Source organism: Ammodytes marinus, assembly GCF_949987685.1.
Source record: "Ammodytes marinus genome assembly, chromosome: 7".
Lineage (NCBI taxonomy): Eukaryota > Metazoa > Chordata > Actinopteri > Uranoscopiformes > Ammodytidae > Ammodytes > Ammodytes marinus.
In genome coordinates, this window is record NC_137211.1 from 9724350 (window position 1) to 9747490 (window position 23141).

General features: G+C 39.5%; 1 protein-coding gene across 6 annotated transcripts in view; it reads right to left on the reverse strand.

Moving 5' to 3' along the window:
* Window positions 1-23141, reverse strand: part of casz1 (castor zinc finger 1) — a 138339-nt gene that overhangs the window by 74844 nt on the left and 40354 nt on the right. For 4 of the 6 annotated variants that reach the window (XM_080031083.1, XM_080031081.1, XM_080031082.1 and 1 more), the window contains exon 1: window positions 2206-2508. In XM_080031083.1, coding sequence (XP_079887209.1) covers window positions 2206-2254 — 49 coding nt within the window. In that variant the 5' untranslated portion in view covers window positions 2255-2508. Of the gene's footprint in view, window positions 1-2205; window positions 2509-19268; window positions 19317-23141 lie in introns of those variants that run through there. The other 2 variants (XM_080031080.1, XM_080031084.1) reach the window with 2 other exon arrangements.

The window sequence follows — 23141 nt, forward strand, 5'->3', positions numbered from 1 at the left end:
CTGCTGTACACAACATTCCCATTAGCATAGCCCGGCCCCCTAATAAAAATTCCGGCTAGTTTAATTAAAAAATGTAAATTTACTGTCATCCAAGGAGCAGCAGAAATAGGAGTGCAACAGCATATTTTATTGCTTAAGACATCAAATTGATTCAGGTTATTGCTAAATTGTGATAAAAGGTTATTGAGGGCCTTCAGAACTGGGCTTGTTTTTTTCTCCCTCGTTTCATCCTGGTTTTGTGGAAGGCCGTAAAAGATGGAGAGGGCCACAAAGGGTTAATGAGACAACTCAGTGAGGGAGAAGGCAATCAACATTATGACTCAGAAGAGGGTAGAAAAACATTTTCCGAGCCGACGAAAAAGTTTGAAATTAGGGTGTGCCACGATTACAGTTGTACTTGTTTGTTGTTATTTTAAACCATAACACAGGACACCTTAAATAACCACACATAATAACAGAGCCCTCTTCTATGCCTCTCACATTACTTTGTGAAACCCTGTGGTAACAGTGGTCTTCTATGTTTTATCACAGTTTTATTTAATAAGAAACATCATCTTTAGTTTGCGTTTTAATTTCATATAATTCTGCCATACACAACATTATAGAGCAGAAATGTATATGTGGGGTCAGGGAGGCTGAACACCAATATTTGACAGGAATAAGAGACATACATTTGAAGAACAATTGACAAGAATTAACAGAATTCAAATAAGATACCGAGACCATTTACCTGGCCAAATAGACGTAGTAAAAAATAACAGCCTAGAGAAAAGCCTGCTTGAGTAAAGAGAGCTACAGATTTTATTTTAAATATAAAGAGAAAAAAAATTATTCTGGATAAATATAATTCTGAGAATCCTGTTTGTAATTTCAAAAAGTCTACCATTTTAAAAGTAACAGCCTCCTCAAAATATCCCCACAACCTTTACTAAATATTACCATACTGTATGAGTTTAAAATAGAGCGTTTAAAAAATAGGGCAGATAAGATTTATGAAAGTCAAAGGGAACACATAATGTCGGTAAAAAGTTTTAGTTTAGTTATTGAGTACTTATATTCATCCATTGTGCAAATAATGAATTACAGAGGGATTATTATCTTTCCACACACACACACACACACACACACACACACACACACACACACACACACACACACACACACACACACACACACACACCCACACCCACACACACACACGTGTAAAGGGAACACACAACTCTGCATGTTAACAGAACACACACGCACATACAGTGCTCGCAAAACAGAAAAAACTAAATCTAAAATATGAGGTGTTTAAAAACTTGCTTTCAAAACTGTCGAGGAGAGTGACGTTTATAAGTATGAGATGTAATCCAGTTACAAGAGGACAAGTTTACCCTCCCAAAAGTACGCACAGAATAACTGTTGTTAATCTGACAGGTCACATACACTTCCAAATGATTTGCCCCACAGGTACATTTGCACAAAAATGCAGATCAATTAGAACAGTCTTATTACACATTTTAAATAAATATGTTTGTTTTTGTTATAAATGTAGCAATTTAATGGTTTGATTTATCAGGGTGTTTACATTTTAATGTAACACACATACACTAATTAGAAGTACCTGGAAAGGTGTTAGCACCGCTCCTGTTCCCTGTGCATGTGTGACAACATAAGCAACACAACAGTTTGTTTGCTTTGTCCCCTTGGCAACAAACCCTTAGGCCATTCACTGTACCTTAATGGCATTGCCAGTACCTCTGTGGGTAAAACCGATACCTGTATTTCGACAGTACCAAATGTTTCAAAAACATGTAATTAAAATGAAGGAACTAAAAAAAGCAGGGAGATACGGATGGAGAGGAAAATAAAAAGGCAGAAAGGGAGTTGTGCTGTTCTCATGCCCTAGAAAAGAAATACACTCTGACAAGAGAAAATGAAACCGGCTTTGAGAACTTTCTTCACATGTGTACTGCATGTAACACAGGGTCATGAGTCCCGAGCTGTAGAAATGGGCTATCATATTTGATATTGCAGTCACCTTTGGGCACTGTCAAAGAGCTATAAATAAGGGTGTCGCAACACTTGGGTATACGTACACGCTGGCACAGAGTTTAATCATGAACTTCCCCTCACGGTATATTTAGTCAGAGATAAAGGCACACCTTAAACTGTCCGCTAATAAAACTGGCAGAGATAGAAAAGAAGAAGAGTACTCACCATATTCAGGGAAGTCGAAGTTAAATCCTCTCAGGCATGTAACTTTCATAATATTACTCAACTCTGTTGGAAAGTCATTCGAATGTTGGTTGGTGGAGGGCGAAATACTGCGGAAAAGTAACTAGATTTAAAAAAAAGGCTTCCTTCAATCATGCACTAAACTCCTTGACATGTAATCTGTCAATAGTTTGTTGCTGAGATAATGCCGGCTGCCACGAGCGGATTTGATTGGCAGCTTAGGGTCTGGCCCCTCCTTTCTGTGGTTTGACGGGGGGTAGGTGAAAGAATATGTAGCCTCCCCCTTCTCTGCTCTCTCTCTCTCTGACGCTCTCTCTCTCTCTCTGCCTCTCATGTGGTGCCTCTCTCTCTCACTCTCGGCTTTGCTCCCATACACACACACACGCACAGACCAAGCTGTTGGTGATGTTGTCTGAATAGGCTGATAGGAAATTATGGCAGAGGAGCCGGAGCAGTTTTTTTTCTCCCTCCCTCAGTGGGCTGGCCTTTTCCATCTTTGTGGTCTTCTAGCCTTTCAACTCTCTTGGGGTGGAGCCTCCACTGCCTATATTCAAATGAGGGGAGCGCAACACTTTAAAAAAAAGGTTTTTGGTGGGAGATTACAGGTTTATAACAATATCTTATACCTTTACATATTTTAGGTGTATAGACTAATAATTGAAATGAAATGCAATGTGACTACTTGTACAATTATGTTTATAAACACTAATATTGGAATGTTGTGTTATATAAGGTACAACTACAGTGAAAGAGATATTTTAAAGCCATCTATTAACTATTGACAGACATTCATAGGACACAATTATATCAAGTAAAAATTAAAACTGCATATGATAAACATGCTTGTAAGAAGTAAGTTTTTATATTTCACAGGAAAATTCACCAGTAATGTAGCTTGAAGCAAATAACTCTTTGACTTCTCGCACAAAACAGAGATCTTCTCTATTTCAGGGCCGTGCGGTATACTTTATTTGCCTCTCTGCCTCAAAGCACGCTCTTTCTCCTTCCCTCCCTGTGATAAGCTATCAGTTTTCATTGTAATTTCAGGTGAAATGATAAACGACAGCCGTTACCAGGTGACAATGAATACTTTATAAGACAAACCCCTTATTTGCCTGGCAGTTTCTTCCGCAGTGGCATGCAAAGTGCCTCCAGACCATTTGTAGGTAAAAGCCCACATACTGTAAACATGGCTGTGTGTCAAGAATGTGGAATTTACAAAGTGACACAAAAAAACTAAAAAGTTCACTGGGTAGCTATGCCTGTTTTCCGCAACAGTTTTAGTTTGACTAAATGTGGTTTATAACTAGAATCTACTGGTTGTAAAAAAAAAAAGAGGAAATGAACTACTTTATTGCTGTGAACTATAATGCAATGATATAATCTTGGCGTCAGTTCCTGAGGGCTGAAAGCAAAGTCCAAAGTATGTACACAAAACAGGTTTTTGTTGATTTGGAAATTACGATGACTCATCCCGGTTAATAATGGGTATAAAAAAGCTTTGTCTCCTCCCTGCATAAAGGAAAATGTCCTTTAAAGAGTTTCTATCAAAAGGCTCCACCCTTGTTCTAACATTTTACTGTAAACACTACTTCAGTCATTGTTTGGCATGCGGAAAAAAATCAAATAGTTTTTCATGACTTGGCCAGCAGACCTTATTTTTCTGTTGCAAAGGTGTTGGATAAAATCTCTTGTCATTCTTGTTCTGCATCAATCACAAATTGTTCAAACATATTATGTTTGGTAGATTAGTGAGACCTGGGGAGGTCCGACGCCCAGCGCATTCATTACTGAAAAAAATGGTAACATGTTTACCAAAGGTGGTAACATGTTTACCAAAAGTTTCTGTTATTTACTGTAATATACTGCAAAAAGAATGCACAATTGTCAATAATGCTAAAATATAATAGTCTCTAAAATCTAGTGGTGAGCTTTTGTGAGCAGATTAACATCAGCCTCACTGTGATAAAAAACAGTATATGTCCATTATTTGAATGTTATGTTTAAAAACAGCTTTAGAATTCACATTTCCAACTGTTTTCAATGGAAGTTTAATATTCTGGCTGAAAATAAGATATGAAAGCATCCGTCTGGTTGAAACACTGTAATACTTTGTTCCACATATGGCACAGCACATCAATAAAAGGAAAAGCTACTACAGTATCTCTAAACGTGGACATTTTGGTTTGCAGAGTGAATTCTTTTCATGTCCACAGGAGGGAGGGTTTGTCGTCCATGCATTACAGCCCTCTGGCCCTGGAGCTGCCATCTTTGGGGCTGAAACCATTACTTTTCAAAAGAAGTTGAAGGGGCCTTTCGTTTGATGTGGTCTGAGGGTATTGTATGGTGCATGCGGGAGAATGTTGAGGGGCAAGGTAGAGTGTGTATGCGTGTGAGTGTGCGTATGCGCGCTGCCGTGCGTGTGACATGGCAGGGGTACATCAGTCAAAGGGCCGCCGGGGCCAGACGTTTGGCTGCCCCTGACAGTGCACACCAGGAGGGGCTGGTCTGGTGAAGGGCCCTCTCCCGAGTCCTCCATTCCACCAGGACAAAAGCCAGGGCCTGCTTGATAGATGTGAATTCAGTGGCTTTTGTGCCCAAAGCCCAGAGACATGCCGAGTGAGAAATCTGACCTTTGCCGAGAGTCAGATTGTGTTTATGAACCCCTCTTGCTGTCTCTGGCAGTTTGGGGCACAGAGTGAGTGAGCGACTGAGTTGTGCGTGGGGTGGAGGTCTGGTCTGACTGCTGCAGTATACAGGTGGGGGATTATGCAGGAGGAGGGACATGAAGCACTTTCACTGCATCTAACTTAAAAGCACAACAAATTCAAAATAGTTTGTGTTTTTCAGCGGACAACGCATCAGGTTTATTCTTGATATTCACTGTCATGTTGTTGTCAAATTGTCAGGAAATTGAATGTGTAAAAAGCTTAATTTCGAAGCAGGGGCTTTTAAAGTGGGAATCAACAAGAGTTCAACCTAGTGTTATTCGAGGTTGTCTGCGATGTGGGATATTATTCCCCCTCACGTCTGTTTATATTGCATTATATATTTATTTTTAAGCAGAGCAGGAGCTGAATATTAAACTTGCACACAAATACAGCCAGAACGACTATGATGGCAATACACCACTTCTTGATGATCATCGTTTGCATTACTCATGACAAGGATTCTTCAGAATCTCATTTGATTTTCATAATTGCAGTATAGCTATACATACAGCTATACATACACTTTGAAAATCACATGGCAAAATCTCATTATTGGTACACACTTGAAAGCAATTAACATGGAGTTTGTACGGAGTAGGGGAGAACGGGGTAATCTGAGACACTTTTTACATTTGCTCCCCTCTAAGAGAGCTAAAATGATTTATCACTCAAATTTACACATTTCCCATTAATTCAGGATGTTTCCTAGAAATGGGCATTAGCAGACTTTATTCAAGACAAAGGGCAGTGAAAATATGATTGTTTTAAAAAAAGTTGTCATGTGTCTCACTTCACCCCAGCTGTGGGGTAAACTGAGACAGACCAGAAAAATCAAGGGGGTAAACTGATCCACTTACTTTTTCCACTCTGAAACTACCATAACAACACAAATTGTAACAGTTAGAATCCTGACAGCTAGCTTGAAAACCAAATATTACAAAACTAATGTCTTACTAGTAACAGAATCATGGGGTTTGGTCAATTAAGCAAAACATTTTTCTAAACACTTGAAAGTAACTCTTATCAAATACAACATATAATTAATATTCAATAATTAACATTCAAATGACAGATAGAACCAGTTAGATTAAAACACAGTCTGGGGGTCAGAACACAGGACCCTTAGAGCCAGCTAGTGTCTGGGGGTCAGAGCAAAGGACAATCAGAACCAGCTAGAACAGCCTGGGACTCAGAACACAGGACTAGACCCAGCTGTCTTTTTCTTTATCTTTTGAGTCTTTTTTTCTGCATTTGTTTTATTGGAATCATTCATTGAATAAAGACATATTTCTACAGAGTCTATTGATGTTAAAGGTCACTCTCCTGTCCCCCACATACATACGTGCCAAACCGTGCCCTTGCTGACACCCCTTCAACCATCAACCCCCACCTCCAGCCCACATTGTCTTTTGTATTTTCAAACTAGTCTCATTGCTACCTAAAATATAATGGATTCATTAAAAGAGGGCACAGACACTGTCTCACTTTACCCCACAGCATTTGTCTCACTTTACCCCACTGCCACAATTTGAGAAAAAACTACCTCTCTCAGCAATTCAGGCTAATCTTCAGTTATCATCATCACATGGTTTCATATGTTGGTAGTTCATCAACATGTGTGATAGAAGTTGTTCTACCTGAATCAATTTGATTAGGCACAACAATCGATTAAGTTGACAGCAAGAAAATTTACTTTTACATGCAAAAAAGACATTTTTGTGAAAAAAACATGCTTACAACATCACCATGAGGTCCTCTCTTTCATGGCCAAGGGGAAATGAGAGGGGCTTGAAAACATATACCTCACATGACCAAAAATGTGTTCCGTGTCCTAGATACAGGGGGTGTCTCACATTACCCGATGTCTCACATTCCCCCGTCCTCCCCTATAAGGTATATTCGTAAGTCAACATGCTGCAATGCCTTTTTTATATTTGTGCACTGTTTATGATATAATATGAGTTATGATAAAGCATGTTGCTTGGCGGCAGTGTGCTGAGAGCAGAGATTTTGTAGATACAATAGGCCTATGTTTTTGAGTCATACATTTTTCTTGACACTGCTTTCATCCCCCGGCCGTAATCATCATATCTCCCCCATTGCTCTCCCGGATGCAGACATCCATAATGCAATCTTCCTAATTTTGATCCCTCGCAATCTGGTTTTTAAAAAGGGAGGGGAAAAAAGGACATATTTTTGAGGGCTAGCTCCGTAATCATTTTAGACAGATAGCCTTTCCCATCGCAAATGAGCAAATATTTGTAAACCAGCTATCTAATGGAAAATTAGAGTGAAATTAGAGTGAAATTCATGACAGTGAAATCCGATTATCTGTAATTCTATTATGCCATCTTAGCCCACACAGCATATTTTTATAGAGTTTTTTCCATAAATACCTATGCCAGGGGTCCTGCTAATCAAATAAAATTGAAATTCATCTTCCCATTAAATTCAATTAGCCGCAATTTCTAAAGCCTAACAAAGATTTTAATTACTAAATTATAAAATTCTCCCTAGCCAAATTGGGGAGGGAAAAAGTGCAAACCCTGCATCTGAAAAACAAACCCATGATAGGAAATTGTTGATCAAAAAAGATATCCAGGGGAAAATAACATTAGGGAGAGCACTGGGGCCTTTATTCAGTGAGTCTGGGTTGGGAGTGACGTGTGCCAAGCGCTAGGCTCCTGGGCCGGAGGAAATGAACTTAGCCGAGGTTCTCTCTGTCTCTAAATGTCTGCCCTCAGAGTTATTATGCTGTAATTGACTAATTGACACCTTAATTTCATTTATGGGGCTCCTGTGTTCATAAAGCAACCTCTGGGTGGGGCAGTGGTCTTGAGCGGAAGTCAACATCCAGGACAACAGGTACGGCCTTAGGCCTTCAGTTCTGTGCTCAGCAGATGACGATTATGCATTTGATAATGAAATGGTCAGGAAGAACATACTGACTTAGCAGAGGCTTAAGGAGCATCTTACTCATATGTTTAAATCCCTCTGATGCATGCTGATGGCTAATAACCATGCATGTCCAGTCTTACAATCTGGCAATGCAGACACAAGTGACCTTCCTCAGGGTCAAAGGAGTTTATTTTTTAGAAAGTAAGTTTCTTACACTCTCAAATAGGGATTCAGGCAGCGTTTCTTTGGCTCCTTTAACTTCACAGGTGATGGTGAGTCATTATTGTATCTGTTTAATCCAAGATGTGATTGCAACTGAAGCCTGGAATCATTGCTGGTAACGTTTATTGGAGAGCACACTGCTAATAGGACAGCTCTGGGGTCTCAGGTCAGCCACCAGGTCCATTTCCCAGCCACCCCCTGCTCCTCACCAGTGGGCCACTAAAATAACAGCTCAGCACCCTATGCAGACTACAAAGCCACATCTGAAAAGGCACCTGCTGCTATTATTCACTTTAGCCCCTTTGGCAGCTCACGCTGTCTGTTTAAAGGACATGTAGAAGAGAAAGACTGACTGGGAAATGATGAATTATTTAAGTATGATGTCTAATTGTTCAAGGCAGACATCTTGTTTCTAGAAGGTAAATGGGGGGTGGGTGTACATGTGGGGGAGGAATCTTTGTGAAGAGGTCTGTCTACTGTGTAATGCAGGCAGCCTTGTACTTGAAGTGGCTGGGTAAATATGACCAAACTGAAACTTTAATCTGCTTTTTCCACAGCCAAGCTGGCTGGGTATTAGAGATAATCTTTTTTGTGTGTCATATGGTGGGAGATATAGATGGAGCTAATTTTTTAGAGACAAATCTGATATTTGTCAACTGGTTGAAAAAAGCAGGGGATTTTCTCCTAATCCTCCCTTGGATGTGAAGGCGCGTTAACAGCAAAATGCAGATGGTGTTCTGTGCACGGAGAGTACCCAGCCCTCAGCGCAGTGCATACGGAAAGGCGCAGCTAGCCTCGATAGGGCTCAACACAACCTGCAGATAGCAAACGCCCCCCACATTCAATTAACAAGTCACTTGTGAAAGCAGAGGCGTATTAGTTTATTCCAAAGCGCAAACTTTGCAAAATAAATTTCTTGGTTGTTTCTCTTTTCTTTTTGTTTCCTTGCTGACATAACATCCTTACTTCTAGGCTGTGTTCATCAAATATTCAGTTGCAACTCAATTCCAATAAGGAAAAGAAAACAAATTATAAATAAAATGGAGGCATAAATCTTTCAGGATCCTAATTCCAACTTTCCCTTGGAGTGTTTCTGTCTTTATTTTGTCACATTAAGCAGTTTTGCTTTCCGTTCCCACTGCTAGGCGTGGTTGATTTTACACTGGAGCCCTTTCTTCTTCAGCTCTCTTGTTTTGGAACACAGCATTTTGTGGTGTCACTTATTTTATGCACAATTATCACTTGTGTAATGTCTGGTTTTGTTTTTATGAGAGACAGAACAATACAAACTTATATGATGTTCTTTTTTTGGATGGAGTGGGACCATTCTAAGCCTGCACTGCACCCTGACAAGTGTAGCTGCAGTATACAACCAATCGCAATAGTAATGCAAAGCTGCCCTGACAGCTTTATCTTAACCAGTATTTTGGGAAGATATTTTCTATGGTCATTTTAGCACCTGAATGCAAAATGGCAAAGCACTTTGGATGCATTCCTAAACTGTTTTGTGGCTCTGCATTACATTTGACATTGTATTGATAGTCATATAGCGTGGCTTTTAACAGACATCACATTAGGTCAAATATATTTAGTATTACAGCCTAGTTTCAAAAAGAAGAAACAACTAATATAATATGGTGTATGCATTCAAAAAGAGTAGAGCGCATTATTGTGTAGATGAGCTTAAGGGTGTGTACTTCTAAACAAATTATTGAACTGTATAGCTCCTAAGGATGACAGTATGGGAGTGAGCAGATTAATGTCAAGAGGACAGGGAAGACGCTGACTGCATCAAACCTACAATAGGTGAATTAGGACGAACGAAGAACTCAAAACTTATCTGCCATCACTTACACTCTCGCGGAATCTAATATTCAGTAGTCACTGTAATGTTAAGAAAAAAGTTTTTTTCTGTCATTGCTTTAGGTTATATACCAAGGGACTACTTATTTAATAAAGTCAGATAGACAAAAAGGAAAGCAGATTAAATATTATTCATTTAGTTAACACAATGGAACTGTAATTCTGTGGATATGGTTTATTTATCACCACTTTAAATTTGCAACACAGAATTCATGAATACATACCAGAAGAAAACACAAAATCTTTCACTCACAGTTCCAAGTGAACTGTTCTCTATTAAAGAGATAAATCTGACTTCTATTGATTAGTCGTGCTATAGAGAAAAAGTTGACATTATACGCACTGTGAAATTCAGCATTTTTTTAACCTTCAGCAATGCTTGTCATCCGCTTGTAAAAATAAATATATAAATATACACTAGGAGGAAGAGAAGGGGGAAAAAATCGCTAAAGCTCTTTTGCTGTAATTGGCTGAATAGCAAGGGCAGCAGAAAATTTACAGGCAGACAACAGTGTGAAGGGGACTCGGTCACAGTGCAAAACTAAGCCCTCAGCACCAGCGAGGGAGTAAGCAAGGCAGAGCAGAGCAGCAAGCCAGCGTCTAGGTGCCTGTCTGGCATATCTTAACCAGCATGAGGCACTTGTCTCTCCCTAGCTTTGGCGATAAGCTGCAGATCACAGTCCATTTTCTGGACAAGTTAAGTAAATAACCCACGCAAGCATGCATACGACAGTGACAGGGAAAGAGAAATCCCCCAAAGTCACAGTGGTGACACTCTACTAAATCCAATCAAACTGAGGAGGGAAAGGGAGAGAGACAGGGACAGAGAGAGAGAGGAGGGGGGGAGGAAGATATTCTCTTTCCTGCGTGTGTGTGTCCAACAGCATTGATGCAATAACACCTCATTCAGTGTTTAGCCCTTCTCAAAGGACAGGCAGGGATAACACCTTAAACCCTGTGGCTTTATCTCCTGCAGATTTTCCATAAAATGCCAAGCCAGGGAGCCGGGTCCATGTGACTACCATGTAGGTCAGGGCAGATGGGGGGTAGAAAGTGTGGGAGGTGAAGGGAGGGAGACAAGTGAGGGAGCGGGGGGAGGGAGGGGGGGTAGTTTTCTAATGGAACTGTTGAAAATAGCAAGCAGTAACCAGATTAGATCAATTAAGATTATGTCTGTATTTGTTGCTGACTAGAGCAGGACTAAGAATTCAAATGCAAAGACCGACACACAATAACCAAAATACTGAAGGGAAGAAAATAAAATGTTGTGTCCACAATGCCCTGTTTTTGATGAATGTGAGGTTCTGTGACTTAGTCAAGTTAATAAGTATCAATGCCAGTAATGCTGCCTGATTTTACACATACATGTCCTGTATTGCACTTTTTTTTGTTAACAATCGTTCAATATTTGAGAAGAGATGAAAAGAAGTGCATATGTATGCATTAATGTCTGCTTGGGCAGTTTACGTCAAGACATGGCAAATCCAAGTGTCAGCTCTGTAAATAAAACATCAAGACATAACTGAGAGCTTAATTAAGATCTCTCGACCGCCAGTTCTAAAATGGCTATTGCCCTTTGGATCCCTCAACTATTCAGCTAACACCAACATGGTACAACAGGCATGAGCCTAACTGTTAAATTCTTGTTATGAGCACACATTTTCTGCTGGAGCAGCTGAGCAGTTTGAAGATGTTTTGTGGTAAGCCATGTTTTTGAGTTTGAAACGTCTTAATTAACTGAGAATATATAGCAATTTTCTACTTCTTACAGTAGTCCATAATTAGACAGTTTAGCGTAATCCATGGACTGAGATATAAATCTAAAGTTTTATAATCTATTATATGTATAGTAAAGTCTACTTCTGTGCAAGGTGGTGATACTGGAAATAATTTGTGATCATTGACTTTATCTGTTATGTAACGTAACCTCAGCATATCACTCAACCCACCTTTCACGACCTTTGCAAAACATATAGAGTGTGGTTAAGGATAACCATTGGAGAAAACAAGAGCTCTGGTGCATATCAAACCTATAAGCAGGTAAATCCTGACCTTATAGCAACAGTCCAGAAATTCAATGAACTGCACATCTAGCCTAAAGATCTTGGTTTCTATGAAAGCTTTTTCTTGTGAACTGGTTGATCATTATCCATGACATTTTCAGAGTACAGAGATATGTCAATATTCTGAAGCTCAATGGGCTTGTATAATTGAACTAAGGGCCCTTAGTTTCCATTTGTTGAGGGCACAGGTTCCCAGTGGAATATCAGTGACGCTTGATGGAATACAAAAGATGGACAGGATTATGCTTTGTGCCGTTGACTGACCTTGACCTATATTCTGACCCATATCCTCACTCAATCACATAATTCTGTTTTGATCAATAAGATGCAGGTGTATGTGCCAAAGGATATGCCCAAATAGCGACTGTACCCCCTCAGAATATCTTGATTTTTGTATTAGCCCTGCGTAGCACTGGCTAGCTTTATATAAGCGGGCCTCAGTCAAACACAGAGGCACTATCCCTGTGAAAATAATATTGATCAAAACAAGCATCTATCCATGCATAAGAGCTTGTTTCAATTGATTTTTCCTCTTTGAGCTGAAAAATATAATAGAGTTGATATGAATTACTGGGTGTTTTACTTCAATTCATCAACGCAACCGAGATAATACTTGCTGTTGCCAAGGAAACATGATAACAGTTTTTGTCTCTTTTTCAACAATCAATCACTTTAATGCAATTCTGCTAGTGTTTAACAGGCAAACACAGCGCAGTCTGTTTAAGTCACCAATACTGTAACTACGTGGCTTATATCAGAAACATACATCATATGGATATACTAGGCTATTGGTAATCAAAAACGTTAAATTTCCATTTAAAAATCATCACATCTGGCCAGTCTTCATATATTGGTGGACCACCTTGTACCTAGAGGTAGACCAAGTAATTGATCGGCCGATTAATGGCATTCTGAGGTCATTGGCATCAGCATTTTCCTGCACTCATGAAGCCTATTAAAAATGTTTTTAAAGTATCTTAAGGGTGGCTGCTATGGGGCAATATTATATTTTTAATATTTATTTTTTCTATTTGAATAATTATAGACAGCTGGACAGAAATCCAGTAGTCCCTAATGGCAATACTTCACAGAGCCAATACCAGGGAAGGCCAAGTGCAATAGACAATGCAATTTTTTTATTTTCAAATATCCACATAATATGTTGGCCATTGGTCAACATCAGCCATTTAAAAACTCATATTGGTCAACCACTAACCCTCCATACTATCCAAGTTGTCACAATATGCTCAAAGATTTGCTGTCTCTAATTCCCAAGCTCAAAGCTGATCAGTGTAATTCTAGTGACACTTCTCCTAAATCTTCCTGACATTAAGCCTTTATAAGACAGTTATGAGTGTTACTTTGGTCTTGCAACGTAAACAACTTTTTATGCCGTTACCATCCTGTTTAAATAAAACAGATAAATCAATAGACCTAAACTCAATAGGCCAATAGGCCAACCCCTGCTTTTTATTGAGATACTAATATTGTACTGTTATCCTTGAATTGTCTTCCATAGGTTTTAGACTTAATATTACTGACGTAGCAGAGGTGCAGTGTTATAAAACATCATACTAGTAACGCTTGTTTAAGTTATATCACTGTCCCAGTCTATCTCTCCACTCATATTATTATTGGCCAGTAAGAGATTCAAATTCAAATTTTTCAAATTTATTATTCTTTCGGACAATTTAATTCAGTCCATACTTGTCTCATGGGTACCAAAATAATAATGCAGTATGTTATAATTTAGCTTATCTCCCAAATACTACTAATACTGTCTCAGACACCCAGACAAGGTGAATCTGCATTACTTAAACAAGAATCAACTACATAAGAGAACTTGGCAGCCTTTTTAACCACAACGCCCATATTGCTTACAACCCGCACTATCTGCCAGTTAATCTCATTCTCCATTGTATCCTTTCATGAACACCACTCAGCAACACTTTAACTGTTTTACTGGTCGAAGCAACTCGCTCCGATATCAAAGTGGAAAAAAAACGCATTCCACACTGGGGGTCAGAGACTGATGAAGCTAAGAGAATCACATCATCAGCAAAAATTCAGAATCACAATCAAATCACTGCCAAACACAAGACTACATTAGTATTCACAAGAACCCATTGGCATTACGTTATTAGTAAGCAAGAGTACAAATATAGATTTTACATTGGTTGTACAATGGCACGATGACATAGGTTTATATGGCTATATTTCTAAAGTTTCTACTACATGACAACCTGAGGGACACATTCATAAGCCCCTTCCTTTATAAGTTTTTTTCAAAGACCAGTAAACTGCCATGCCCTTTTTGAAATTTAAGGTTATTATACACAACCTTAACATCTATTGTTTTAACAAAGAGAAACACGATAACATCTCAAATCTCATCTACCCCTGTAGTCTGTTTTGGATTTTGCCCACCTCCAAGACCACTGCCAACGAGATACACAAGGCTACCCGCAAAACTTCTGGCTCTGCATCCTCCACAGTGCGTTTTACATATAATTTTCTATGCCGAGTCGAGATCAACATCTCTTAAGAGCAAAGCTTGGGCAAAGCCATGCCTCCCTTTCCTATCTGCTGTAGTCCTACTAACTCCGGCAACATGACAATAACCCAAGGCATGTTATAGTGTGTGGTCACTGTGCATGCTGGATAACTAAGCTTGCTTTATTATGATATTTTTATCGGTGCTAATTTTTTACATAACACATTGTATCAGTTATTGCACATCTATATAATACAACTTAACTGAGATATTGTATGCAATTTGTGGCTATTGGAGTAATTTGAGAATGCATTTTTATCATGTTTAAACATTGCAAGGCCCTAAGAAATACTTGAAAATGTTGAGTGTATGTGTTGAATGTATTGAGTAGCTATTTAATTGAAGTTGATTAAGTCGGTATTCTATTAAGAATTATAATAAGTCTAAGATGAAAATAAATATTAAAATGCTTCTATAATTTGGTCTGGTAGATATCCAGGTTATCAATTATCATGACATATAATTTCATGTGAAAATGTAAAGAATAACATGCAAGATTTATCATGTACATATGTGTTATTATATATTTTACAGGTCAGTCATTTCCATCGAGACAAGTTTTTTTTTTCCCCCAGCATAGCACGCATTAAAAGCAGGTCTTTTGACTTCCTATATAGATAAAAAAAAAACATACTTCAAGTATTGACAAAGTTTCTTTACGCTTAACAGTCTTACTCTATCCAGGTCTTTGGACTGAAAATAATATGATGCTCCATCTTTCAAAGATGTACTTTTCCTAAAGCATTGTTGATTGCCCTGTGTCCATTACTTGGAAGGATTATGATAATATTCCACATTGTGCTCGGCGTGATGCACAGGAAATTCAATACTCAAAAGGTTAATGCAATCAATTAGGATGACAAAGGACTAAAGTAAAACCCTCCTGCTCGTGGAAAAAAGACAGGGGAAGAGAGGGGGAGAAAAGGTATTGAAAGCTTGAATGGATCCACAGAAAGAAAAGAGGCACTTGAAACGACAGAAAAATGCTATTTATTCAACATGTATCCACCAAGGCCAACTCAATGAAACACACACAAAGTGTACACACAAAGAAAGAAAAAATAGCTCTTAGATAGCGAATTGCATCATTCAGCACTCTACCAGTTGTAATTGACCAATACAGGAGCAATATTTTTGTTTGAGGGTAATCGGATACCTCAGCCAAGTAAAAAGTGCCCAGTACTACAGGCTTGAACATCGATTCGTATTTCTCAGAATGTCCAATGTCAAGTTTAGTCTTAGCACGCCATTCCCATGTGCATTGTTTCATGGGCTGAATATTAACAGCACGCAATTGTGTATGGGAACGATATCTTTTGTTATTTAGATACAGTAGATGTTACAATGCTATACGACACAAAGGAGTCTCATCATTGCAGATAAATGGATAAAATTGGATGGCGGTATTGAGCTCTACAGCCATTGTAATAATCCATATTACCTTTTCAGGCTCAGTATGTCAAAATTGTGATATATTAATCACATTTCAGCAATCCTCCGTGGCTAATGATACGAGGGTCTGGGTGGCAATATTTTTTCTAACGTTTGTAACGCCTATTTTCTGCAGATAAGTTGTGCAAGGAGAAAAGCCTAAAACCTTGTAATCCACTTAGGTAAGGCAGTAGACTTACCTACTTCTGCAAACACACAACCTCATAAATCTACAGCACCTTCACAATCTTAAAGACTGCAAAGCTTGAAAAAATACAGCAGATCCTTCATCCCACTTTGTCTGTACCAGATGACGACATGTTTCACATGTTAAACCATTGCACAAGTCAAAGAATTGTGCATGGAAAGGCCAATATGGCATAGCCTCAAAATACAGGACTTCAGTACGAATTTCCACTGAATATCATTTACAACAGCAAGTCTTCAGCAAGTAAGATGTTTGACATGTTGTTCCTGGGTGGAGATATACAGTAAGTTAGACACAAATCTGGTAAGAAAAGATTAGACTTAAAAATGGATTTTGAAGCACAGCCTTTTTAGCATACTTGTAATGGCTTCCATCCAGCTCTATTATGAACAGATAAATAGGTATGAGGACAGGAAGCACAAAAGCTAGGGTTAGGCGGTAACCAGGGCTCTATGTTTTGAGCATAAGAATCCCAGTTTTTCAGGGGCATAACTGCTGTAATTTGACCTACATCACATTTTTCTGTTTGGGCATTTTTGGGTCCAGCAGCCACGTCAGGGAAACAATGGACCAAAATGGGCTTTGAAGTCAGCCCTGAATGAAAACGGAGCGGCTGACACATGAAATGCCCTCACAGCTGGGCTGCCCCCAGTCAAAAGAAAAACAAATACTTTGAATGAGAGGGGGACACGCCGCTCCTGTCTAAGCTTCCTAGGGCCCTGAGCCACCACCGGGAGGTGGGCTTTCACGATATGCCCGTAATGATGGATGGATTGGGTGGAAAGTCTATTCACATGGAGATGTTACATCATAAATATTTACACAGGGCTGCCGTTTCCATGTAGCCTTTGCTTGTTTTGACACACTGGATAAATTTAAAGGACAAAAAGTGTAGGAGAGAAGAAAGTCCAGAATATGAGAAGGTAGCTTTTCGTTTATACAACACTGACTGATATAATAACACTAATTTGAGTTTCAATAGTTGCTGCTCTTTTTTCTCAGGGAGACAAATTATCTTTCCTACGGCAAACCGTGGGCTTAATTTACTTTAATCCATGACTGAACGAACCCCTGTTTATTACAGAACCGTTGCCCTCCTACACACAAACCCTGAAAAGCCAACAAAACACCCAACAAAGTCTCTGCGTTTCAATTATAAATCATTTTCAAACCCATGTTTGTTTTCCTTGTTTTCCATAAATAAGTGCTAGTAAAAAGAACCTGAACACCTAACCTAAAGATAAATTACAAAGCACATATCATACACATTATTTAGCAAAGTGTTACTTTACAAACAATCTGCCTGATCTCTCACTGAGAATGAAGAGATGTAAGTGAGAGAAACACCATTGTTGTTGGTAAGCAGACCCACACATTTCTGCTCAGTGAGCTCAATTAAAAGCCTTGAAGCCCCCTGAGATGGTCCCTGGAACCAATGAAAACAAATTTGGCAGTTTAATTTTCTTCCCACTGTCTAAGAGAGGGACTCTGCTCTGGGAGTGTTCTCAAGCCTAAGTCTGTGGCAGCCAAAAGGAGAGGGGGGGTGTCATGCCAGGCCCGTGTAGAGTTAGTTGGCCTTTATGATTAGTTGCATTAACATATATCAAAAGCCAATTAAACTAACTGTACTCAGTTATGTTGTTGTTACGTGGTTAGGCTAGGGGATTCGTTGTAGTCTGCACCGCATACTTCACTTTGCTTCATAGGACATCCAAAGCAACCTGTTTAATGTGTTTGTGTGCATATGTCCAACCATGCATCCCACTGTGGGGGGCTTATGAGGGGAAATGTGGCAGCACTGAAACCGATCTGTATAGCTCTCATCCTCTAGTAGCTGTTAGTTATTGTATGTAAAACAATCTGTGGATAGTGTCATCATCGTGTTGTAGGGAGGTACACTGGGCATGTATCTGGGGCTCTGATTGATGCAAGGAGTGTGTCTTCTCTCTGGTGTGTGAGTGACACCGCTAGAAACAAAGGAGTGTGGTGTAGCCCTCTGCCTCAATTCACGGCCATGCCACCCCCCAGTGATAGTGAGGGTCTCCGGGTTTGACATGAGACAGCCCACGGTGTCACTTCTGAATGTTTAGATCCCTCTTGACTAGGAGGCCAGGGGCAAGGGCTGTTGTATGCATCCTCATGACAGACTCCCACATCAGCATTGTGCTCATACCAGCTAACATCATTAGCACAGAAGGTTTCATCTCAGGGAGAGAGAGAAAAAAAGCAACCCAGTTTCTTCGAGTCACAAGTCATTAGCGTCCTCCCGAGAGTCAAATTGTACAGAGGCAGATTTTTTATCAGCAACAAAAGGTTTTATACTCCTGTTAATTTGGTGGATGTCATCTGTACTTAGATGTCTGTGTCTAATGTCTGTTACAGTAATAAATGGCATATAGTGGAAAAAATTATATTATTTTGTCAAGATGACAATGTGGGATGTTGCCACAACAACATCTAGACATAAAGCAGACATAAAAGAAAATCTAATTATAATTAACGGAACAGCGTAACAAGATAGAGAACAGAATATGGCGTACACGCTGGCACATTTATTGGAAACTATGGTTTAAAAATACTTTGTATGTATTACTGCCAGTGAAACGCTTATATTATTTGAAATTCTATGGGTCTGTGCTCATTAATGTTTTTTTTATATTTTAAGTCAAGTCAGACATACATATTACCCTGCTCAACAGCTGTTTATATTCCGAAACTAATAAAATGGCACTTATCTTATATGTAAAAGTTTCATGTCTTTGCAGCTTGGTAGGGTTTCTAGTACAGTGTTAAGGGTGCATTTTATACCGTATAGATCCTTCATAGCGAGAGAGATAGAGATAGAGCTAGAGGGAGAGAGAAAGAAGCCCTCTTTGGAAAACAGATACATCAGTGTGCCTGTATAGTGTACGACATTGCTGTGAGTTAATCAGTTGGAAAATAAAACGGTGGGATTCTAATAAGTCATTTGTCAATTTTTACAACCCCCAGACACATTGATCCATGGGGATTAATGAAGATGCCTGATATTGTTGTAGATATGAACAGGGGAGATGGTGGGGACAGTAATCAGTCATGTTGGGGATTTGTCCTACCTCGTTTTCTCTTCCTGGGGAGTCACTCCATACAGGGGCTCACTTCATCTGAGAAGGAGAGCAAAGGAGAAACATTAAAAACCAAGACAGTGATTATTCGGATGTGTATGCATGCACATACATGTTCACGTGAGATCCATACATTTACCCAACTCATCTAATCTACTGGGGTTGACATAATGTAACAAGCATCTCTAGACGATGCAAAAGGAAAATGTGTACTTTGGTTCACTTCTGTCCTCTTGGTATACAGTATTGAAGTGCACAGATACCGAGGCCCCATATCACCTGGAGGATAGGGGTTGGTGAGAGAGGGAGGGGCAAAAGGAAAGCTATAGTTTGTTAAGCCTATTGAATCATGGGTAGTCGTTACATAGCACAAGAAACTATGTTTGCCAGAAATAATTTACTCACGGGATTGATCCGAAAATCTGATTAAGGTGGAAATAGCAGCTTCCTACTTTTTGTCTGACAGTTACTCGACACAGTCTTGCAGAATAATAAAAATGAAAACAAAATACTTTGCCTCTGAAACGTCAGTGGCAAAAAAGACATGACAGTGATAAAAAGATTTCTACATAAAACACTACTTGGATACATAAAATAACTGAAAGGTTAAACGTGGGGAATGGGTAAGAACACATAATACTGGTTCCTTCATACTGTATTGTACTTGAACCATATTCATGGCTAGAATGTTGACTATTACAACTACAAGTCTTTCTCTCATATGCAGAAAAGTGCATGTCTTATTTGAAATCCATTCGGCAGGAGTTACTTCAGGACATAAACTGACTTTTGCAGAACCAGTTGAGTCACTCTTAAATCCTCTCAAAAAGTTTCCTAACCTTGAGAGCCCATGCATCCCCGAAAAAGTAATAATAATTCTAACCTGATCTTCCTACTTATTTTATATCTCCCCTCAGCAACCTAACTTCTTCTCGGCAACAGTGCAGTTATTAATTCATGAGGCACTAATTAGTTCTTTGTTTAATTTTGTGTTAAACAGACTGACCGGAATGATAACGACTCGCGCTGTAGCGCTTCGGTCCCATGCCACTCCTGTTTGCTACAACAAGGGAGCATCGTGCGACTAGCATGATGAACCCAATTCCCTTCTAAGTTGCACTTCATTAAGTCAAAATGTGACAAGGAGCTTAGAGGAAGAACTGGCAGATCTGATCATACATAACAATGCAGGCCCAGTAAGTTTGAGGGGGTGGGGGGGGGGTGCAGGAGGTGGCGTGGGTGGTGGGGTGTAGTGGATTCCAGCATGCATGTTGATAATTTTCTATTTTTAACCCTTGGGGGCCGTCTTTCATTTTCCTTTAATTGTTTTTGTTCAGGGCTGCAGTGTCCTCTTTTTAAATTGCAGCTCCTATCAACTCCCCTGATCAACCCCCTGTGCAACATTGCAGGCAGACAAATAAACAACAGGGATGCCCTTTTCCATGATGTAGTGCAGATGCTCCGGTAAAATCTTTGACACTTTGATCCCTACACATACACATATAAATTATTGCAACCGCTCAAAAGGAATAGTTGCGTGACATGTCACAGGTGCAGCGGTGACAATCAAAATTGACTCCAAAAATTAAACTTTGGCCTCGTAAGTTGAAAAACCTGCTGGGTGAAAACAGCGATAACAGTCAAATGCTCGTTCATAATGTAAGAATGCGTCACAGTGGTTCCATCTGCCCATATTTTACATATCATGTCTTTGTTGACTTTGTATTTCTACGTATTTTGTGAGACTCACAGAGATTTATTATTATCTACAGAGCTGATGTCAAATGTTCTGTCTTGAGACTTATAATTAATTGTCCCCAAAAATGTCAGTGCCTAAGTAACTTCTACCTTTCATACTGAGGTATGACGTGACAGCATATACTTTAATTTGACAAAATGCCTGAATCTCTAGCGAAAGCTTGCACACAGTAGGTAAAGCTCTCAATAAACTACAATCATTTACTTTGTTCATGTGGCAGATAGTACTTTCCTTCGCTAACTGAGGGATATTTTTTTTTCACTGCAAATCATCTGTTGACAAGCTCCGCTAAGATGTTTAGCCTCCCCAAGTATCTTCCCACTGGCTGAATATATGATAAAATCAAAAAGCAGACAAGTAATTACACTGTATAATAGGCAAGATTGGCATTTTCAAAATCATTTTCATGTGGATGGAAATGACATTGCATAGACTATTCTGTATTCACTGGTGCAGATAAATAAACAAGGCATGGAGAAGAAGGGGGGCATAAAAAACGCACAGTACAATGGCAAGCAGGTCAGTAATTAGAAACTCTGTTTGCACAGTAATAATTTTAATATATTCATCAGGAAACAGAGCATGCCTAGCATGATAAAATCCCATCAAGGAACATATCCCGACTGCCTTAACCTTTCAAACAGGCTGGCTGCACATTGTTGAGAACCTGAAAGAACAAAATAAATAATAAATACATACGTATGCAGAAGTTATAATACCATGTAGCTAAACCATGCAATTTTTTCTAAATTTCAACATAACCAGAAGTCATTGTAGCATGATAGAGATGTGCAAACCTTTTCGAATGCTTAAATTCTTCAATATTGATCACAGTGCCTGCAGCTAAATGTGCTGCTTCTGGAGCTTTTGACCTCCTTTATCCAAGTGAGAACAGCCCTCCAACATTGAAACATGTTCAGGTCTGATGGCGTGAGTATAAAGCGCAGCACATGCGTGTAACCTTGTTTGTTATTGTGATGATGCTATGGAAATTATTGCAAATTGCTTAAAGGACCCCTGACACGCAAAAAAAACCTTGACCTCACAATGCCATTCTCCAAAGATAGAGGAATGCGTAATTGTAAAAGGTATTCAAAGTGGAGCAGAAAGGTAATCACTATGAAAAATATTTTTACAGAAGTGAAAATAGCTGAAACCGATCCATGTGTGAAATAAAGGGACTGCATGCACGGACACATACAGTATTTTAAACCAGACCCGCTAACAGTAAAGTTATTGAGAATAAGAAGGTAGCAAACATGTTAGGCTGATACAACAACACCATGGTGTCTCAATTATTACAAATTCAAATAACAGGAAAACACAAACAGGCCCTTGACTGAACAGAGCAGTTTAGAATAATAACCCTCTTTGCTGTAATGACTGCCAATCTATTGTCTAAGTTTCCTGGTTTCATTTCCCACACATAAACCGAGAAACTTACAAGTTGACGTGACCTAATTCCACAAGAAACAACCTCTAATTACATGAAGTGGAAGCCGTAAACTAGAATACACTTCTCACTGGAAAGGGCTGTACTTTGTGTCTTCTTGTCTTGAGTTTTTCAGTCTGACTTTGTGAACAACGCTGCAAAGTGAGAAACTGACCATTTACTCATGCATAGTTGACAGCAGGCCCCTTTTTATGCTATCGCTTCTGGCTCCTAGGAGAGGACAGAGTCGGGGGGCTGGAGGGCAGCTACCTCCACAGTCCCGCTGTCCCCTCCTCGCCTAATTTTTGTTGTCCAGCCCTTTGAAACCTCAATCTCATGCAGCACCAAAGAATGGTGAGCCATGTGCAACAAGTGCCAGTGCCATGGAAACCCCCGTTTTCCTCCCAAAATATTCCTCTTTATCCCTTTTGAAGACCTGTCACCGGGCAGAGCAGGCATCACACGACCCCAGGCCAAGCCATGACAAAGCCTATTTTCTGCCCGCGTCTTGATTGATTAAAAAAGACTTTCTAGAAAAACCATGTTAAAGGACACAAAAAGTGACACGCAGAAGAAAGGGCCCTCGGGGATGGCCCAATCGCACGGGTTCCCCGGTAATATCGCACAGAAAAAGGAACAATATCATAAATCGACACAAAGGAAGGATCAGGCC